Below are 6,454 nucleotides of genomic sequence, written 5' to 3'. Positions count from 1 at the left end.
CATATGTGTCCTGCTTTTCACATCAGTACTGGGCCCACTGTGGGCTGTGTCAGTCTGCATCTACTCACAGTGGCTCCACATGAGGCCCAAAAGTGCAGGAGGCCACACAGCAAGCTGGAACATAAACTGGTCATATTGCATAATCCAACACAGCAGTAGAGAAATACTTTTACTTTGAAGGATTTTACACTTTTCTTTCAGATATCATCAATCCCACCTTCCAAGATTGGGTACCAAACCCCAAGAACACCTGATGCGTTGAAGGCGTGGAAGATGAGAGCAGCTGACCTAAAAGAGAAGATGATGGCTGAGCTGGAAACCTGGACCCTCTGTATAAAACTACCCAGACTACATGAAGTACCCTCTCAACTAGATGATGTGAATGAAGCATCACTGACAATACATGCTGTGACCATCACTGAAACCAATCAGCTGATGTACATTATGGCAGCAGTGATCAGTGAGATACTTGGCTACAAGATGAGCAGCCACAAGGAGCAGTGCCCTCCATGGAGAAGAAGACTAGAGGCCAAGATCAAGGTAGCACAGACGGAAGTTAGACAACTATCAGAGCTGCAGAAAGGTGTGAAGAAGTACAGCAAGTAGCCCATTTCCAAGGCCTTGGAAACTGCTACTCACAGCCTTGGCCAGTCGCCAAGAGGTATACCACAGAGACAGAAACCAGGAGAATAAACCAGCTGTTCTCCACATCCACACTGTACTCTCAGTGGCAGGGGAACAACATGGGAACAGCCCCACCAAGCTAGGCGATGGAGCCATACTGGAAGAGAATAGAGGAGGATGCACCCTATAATACTCAGTGGCTGGCGAGTATTGCAAGACATTCCTGATTCTGGACATCCTTAGGCATCAGGAATGTCTGGACAATTAGCAGCAGGGTTATTTGTGCTGCTAGACACTCATGGAGTGCCATCAGTGTGCTGTCAGAGACCAGTCCCATCCAGCTACCAACCAAAACCTGCCTCAACACAACATGGAAACTACTGTCAGGCAGGGGTGAGATGAACAGGCACATGATTCAATTCATGAGCAGGGCCCAGGAAGGATTTGGCAGAGACACCAGAGGAGCAATGGAGCAGCTACTGGTAAACAGAACAGTCACTCGAAACTACAAGACCAGACTGAGCAACCCCCTGTGACACGTGGCTTGATTACAAAAACGCTTATGACTCGATGCTCCACACCTGGATCCTTGAATGCCTAAAACTGTACAAGGACAATGAAACAGCCAGTAGTACAAGTCACCATCAAGTGTGGGATTTACCATCTCTGTCCCCCCTGTTGTTCTGCATAAGCCTGAACCCCCTAAGTGAGATTATTAAGAAGACTGACTACGGATACCAGATACAGAATGGAGCAAACATCATCCACCTCCTCAAATCCTAGATGCATGAAGGAGCGTTTCCGCAGGTCCGTCCTCCCTGCAGCTGTCAGACAGTACAATCAAAACTACTCCCAACAATCATAATGTTTACATCTGGGCTGTAAGTGCAATAATTTAATCAACCGATTTGCACTACAACCTGGGTTTGCCTCTTATCTGTAGTTTATTTTATTTTATTTAATAACTGTACAGTATAGTAACCATTGTCCTTGATGTAAATATGTTAGAAAAAATTGTGTATGTTTCTGCTCTGTGTCTTGTGTACTGTTTGTTTGTATATGTGTCTTTCTGGCTGCTGTTACAACCAAATTTCCCCTTGTGGGACAATTAAATGATTATTCTATTCTATTCTATTCTATTCTAAATGAACAGGAGTCATGTCCACTAAATGGAAATAAATTAGTTCATTATCCAAACTGCAGCTCAATGAGGACATTTGATATCTCTGATTTTTCCAGAAATGATGTTAAAGCAGCAACAGGGTTTTGATTCAAATTATTTTGAGGTCAAGAGGCCTTGCAGGATTTTAAAGGTTTAATTTGAAAAAAACAACCCAACTTCCACCCAAGAGCATAAAAACCACAGACTGAGAGGAAGAGGGCGGGCTTTACTTGGTGTCAGTGAGAGAAAAAAAGCTCAAATGAGTGAGAAGGACGATGAAGGAAACATCTGTGCTGTGTCTGCTCTGCAAGTAGAATCTCTGTGTTTGTTTGAATTCTTGTACTTTGACTGTCTGCTCTCCTGATAACTGATGATGGAGGAGAAGACATGAAAAACAAATCAGGCTGAATTCAAGTTCAAACACCATGATGACCAACTGCAGGTCTGAACTGACTCTTTATCTTTGCTCAGGAGTCGAGGAAACACAGCAGGCAGTGAAAAGATCAAATCATTCACTCGTTATATCAACACAGCTGCACAGTGGACACATGACTTTACTGGGTTATTTAAATGTAGTGGATATTTTTCTGTATGTCCCCAGTTAGTGCACCTAATAACAATGGTCCCTTTAAGTGCTGGGAATCATTAAGTGTCGTGTAAAATGTGCTTAAAACTTGTGTTCAGGACACATTCAAGGTTTTGGGATTTTAAATTGCTGAGTCAAAGTAATTTTTTATTTGTCTGTGTTAACTCTGCATTTACTGATGACCTGTGACATTCATACTGTGCCCACTTCCCCTCTACGTTGAGCCAAAGTTTGATGATTGGTTAAGCAGCTGGATGTTGATGTTTTTGTGTTTATTCTTTTTATGTACAAACTTTACTGAGACATGTTGCTGTCATCAAATAGAAAATGAGCAGATATAACAGAGAGATGTTTGTGTGTTTGTCAGCTGTTTGTGTTCTTTATGTTCACCTCAAATCAACCTGAGTGTCATTTCTCTTTAGTTCTGATCTCACTGCTGAGCTGCACAACAAACCAAGGTCAGTAACCTTCTTCTGTCACAGTTTAAACCTGAGAAATGTTCACTGATATGACCTGATGGGGTTCATGTTTCACAATGTAAAGTCCAACAGATCATCAGTTTTTCATTGTAACCCTCACAGCTCGTCTGACTGTGAGTCCCAGCAGCTCTCAGTTCTTTGAAGGAGACTTTGTGACTCTGAGCTGTGAGGAGGACGACAGCTCTGCTGGATGGACTCTGTGGAGAAACACAAGCAAAGAACAGAGGAGTCAGTGCGGAGTTGAGTGGGGCAAAGGTGCCGGTCCTTCATGTAACATCAGATACATGTACCCATGGCACAGTGGAGTTTACTGGTGTGAGTCCAGAGAGGGTCCCATCAGTAACATGGTTAACCTGACAGTCACTGGTAAGCTGAGTGTGTGGAGTTAGTGTTGATGAACCTGTGCGTAAATGGATGAAATGCTGTAGTTTGTCTCTGTGTTGAGGTGGATCAGTGATCCTGCAGAGTCCTGTCCTCCCTGTGATGGAGGGAGATGACGTCACTCTGCTCTGTAAAACAAAGACCACTCCCTCCAACCTCCCAGCTGCTTTCTATAAAGATGGCTCCCTCATCAGGAAGCAGCCTACAGGTCACATGACCATCCAGCATGTTTCCAGGTCTGATGAAGGCCTCTACAAGTGTGACATCAGCGGTCATGGAGAGTCTCCATCCAGCTGGATCACTGTCACAGGTGACACACTCACCTGTCTGTGTTTCTGCAGCTTTCAACATTCACAATGTGACGACAACTTAATGACTGTGTTTGCTTTATTTTAGGGGAACACACCACCACACCTCCACCTACATCCACACCTCCCCCTACATCCACACCTCCACCTATATCCAGTTCTCTTCCTGGTTCCACCTCCAACATCCTTCCTCCTGTTCTCTCTGTGTTGTCATTTGTTGGATCAGTCTGTGTTGTGGTTCTACTGGTTTTACTGGTTCTGCTGGTGAGACGATGTGTTCACAGGAAACCTGATGGTGAGACTCAGACTTCCTGATCTTTCATGTTTGAGTTTATTTAGTAGAATAAAGTTCACCTTCATGATGATCACAGTAATAACTTTCTTAAATGTTATCTCTGTTTAGATATTTAATTAATGTTATTTTTTACATTTTTTGCAGATCAAGTTGAAGACAATGACATCATCACTCATGTCATGTACAGTTATGCCAAAAGATCAGATCATCAACACCCAATCAGAGTCAACAGAGGTAGTAGTTTCTGTCTATTCATTGTCATCCAATTCAGCATCAGTGTAGTGAACCCCCCCCCCCGAATGAAGGATGACACTTTACTGATGACGTTTTGAAGATTTAATGGTAGTAAACCATCAATCTCACCGTGGGGATGTATACACAGAAGCAGCGTGTAAGCAAAAAATCCACACTCTTACAATCGTAAACCTTACAACATAAAGTAAGCTTCAACATAAAATGTTACAAATTTAGCCTCTGTCACACAAAACATCTAAACATCTCCTTATTTATGTCATGAACATACCTTGTGCCTCTATCAAGGGCGCTGCTAATGACAAAAGAAATCTCCATGGTCTCAGTTAAACCATCACACTTCAAACTCCCGTGACTGCCACTAAAAACTGCGCCAACAACAGTTTTACAGGAAATTGCCCCATCAAAATAAAAGCATCTAAACTGAAACAGGAAGTTGGTAATAGAAAACAGTGATAAGTGCCAAAATAAGGTATAAGGAAGTAAATAAAAGCATTTAAGGCTATTTACAGTCAGGGTGGCCTAAAAAGGTGCACTCAAACACAGGCTTCCAATGATCAGCAGTGAATTTATTCACAGTGAATTTAAACAACAGTTCACAAAGGTCCCAAAACATTAGTCACTGTTCTAGTCTCCGGAAGGCCTTTTCTTCGCATCCACATCTGAAGACTGACACTCTTCCACTTCCTCTCGAGGTGGCCACCAGAGATGGGCAGTAATGCGTTAGAAGTAACTGTAATCCGATTACTTTTTTCAAGTAACGAGTAAAGTAAGGGATTACTATTGCAATAAAGGTAATTAGATCACTGTTACTTTCCCGTAAGCACGCTGCGTTACTAAAACCATAATTTTTTTGCGAGATTGTCTCATGACAGTGACGTAAGCGAGTGCGCCGTTAGTGACAACAGCTGTGTGCAGATCAACAATGGATAATATATCGAGTGCAGGAGAGAGTATGAGCGTGCAGCGTTTAAAACGTGGAAGTACTGACCTTACTTTGAGTTTGATTCCATAAAAAGTGACAAAAACATTACCGTCCGTTGTGCGTGGGAAGAAAACTTCTTTTTACAGCAAAAAAACCTCTAAACTTCCGAGCAAGCACAGAGTGTGTGAAGATCAGTGTTCTCACTTTTTTCCTTTAAATTTACCCTTTATATTTTTTATGCGACTTCAACATTTAAATTCTATCTCGATATTTTTCTCAGATTTTGAATCTGACTTTTGCAAAGTTAATAATATGGTAGTTTAATGTCCTGACATATACACCACATATATTCTACCTGTTCATGAAAATGTGCTTCCTGTTATGGTTAATAACAGTGGTCCTGTTGTGAGAACATGTTTGCTTTGTGTCCTGTGGTTAAATGTGTCAGTCTGCATTAAATGAAAATGGCAGCTTTGTGGTCTTCCACCCCATTTCTCAGAAACGCCCCCACCCCAGTTTCATGTGCTCAGCTTGTGATAATAATATTAATAAAACTAAAAACTGCTACAGTTTAAAAAATGCATTGCTTAATCTCATCATGATGCAATATTGAAAAATAACAAAAAAAACTTTGGCCATAGCTGTATGTATAATAACCGTGATGTTGTTGTTGTACCTGCATCTGTTTTATTCTGTAGAGATTCAGCTGTGATCTACTCAGCAGAGAGAACTGAAGACGTCAGTTATGGACAAACAACCATCAGAACAAGGAGGCCCAGGTACAGCTGCTCTTTATCTTTGACTGTGGACAGAGACAAGCTAGCTGCTCACACTGTTTACAGCCATCATGCTAAGCTAAGCTAACCAAACCAATCCACATCATGAGTCATACTCAGTGCTAAGACTTGTGAATTACATGAACCCTAACCCTCTGTCTCTAATTTATTTTAAAGAGATACATAAAGCAGAATATATAATCCTTTATTTATCCAGGTAAAAAATCTCATTGAGATTAAAAATCTCATTTCCAAGAGAGACCTGGCATCATAGCAACAAAAGTCACATACCACATAGGTATATAACATTTAAAACAAATACAAGGTTGATTAGGAATATACACACAAATTGTAAGAATACAACTCTGATATTATTTTTTCTATGGCTAAGATATATTACATTTTATGTTTATTAATTGTGTTTTATTATTTATTATTTTTATGTTCATATGTTTATATTTTTTTGTGCCAGCAATTTTAGGAGTCTTTTTCTAATAAATATAAGTTTTTGTCAGAATAAATGACAAAAATTGAGAATTATTCAGCCGCCTGGTTTTAGTCAAATATATGCAAAGAAAATCCTACAAAATCTACAAATGTTGGTTGCTATTGGTAAAGTGGACCTGTTCTACTTTTCCTTATTTCCTGTTACATATTTTATATTCC

At 40.7% G+C, this 6,454-nt stretch overlaps 1 protein-coding gene across 1 annotated transcript; it reads left to right on the top strand.

Moving 5' to 3' along the window:
• The first annotated feature begins 3,135 nt into the window (after positions 1-3,135).
• LOC143414198 (low affinity immunoglobulin gamma Fc region receptor II-b-like) lies at positions 3,136-3,855 on the top strand. Its single transcript, XM_076878054.1, has 3 exons — positions 3,136-3,217; positions 3,297-3,542; positions 3,629-3,855. The coding sequence occupies exons 1-3, from the start codon at positions 3,136-3,138 to the stop codon at positions 3,853-3,855; spliced, it is 555 nt and encodes a 184-aa protein (XP_076734169.1).
• Positions 3,856-6,454: the final 2,599 nt, after the last annotated feature.

The sequence above is a fragment of the Maylandia zebra genome, linkage group LG3, assembly GCF_041146795.1.
Source record: "Maylandia zebra isolate NMK-2024a linkage group LG3, Mzebra_GT3a, whole genome shotgun sequence".
NCBI classification, from domain to species: Eukaryota; Metazoa; Chordata; class Actinopteri; order Cichliformes; family Cichlidae; genus Maylandia; species Maylandia zebra.
The sequence above is the reverse complement of the archived record's forward strand: the minus strand, read 5'-3'. Positions and strand labels throughout refer to the sequence as shown.

Bases quoted from the DNA above. Each gene is read 5' to 3' on its own strand.
- LOC143414198 (XM_076878054.1), top strand. From the start codon at position 3,136: ATGTACCCATGGCACAGTGGAGTTTACTGGTGTGAGTCCAGAGAGGGT. The intron at 3,218-3,296 runs GTAAGCTGAGTG...CTCTGTGTTGAG, and splicing joins GGTTAACCTGACAGTCACTG to GTGGATCAGTGATCCTGCAG. The intron at 3,543-3,628 runs GTGACACACTCA...GCTTTATTTTAG, and splicing joins CAGCTGGATCACTGTCACAG to GGGAACACACCACCACACCT.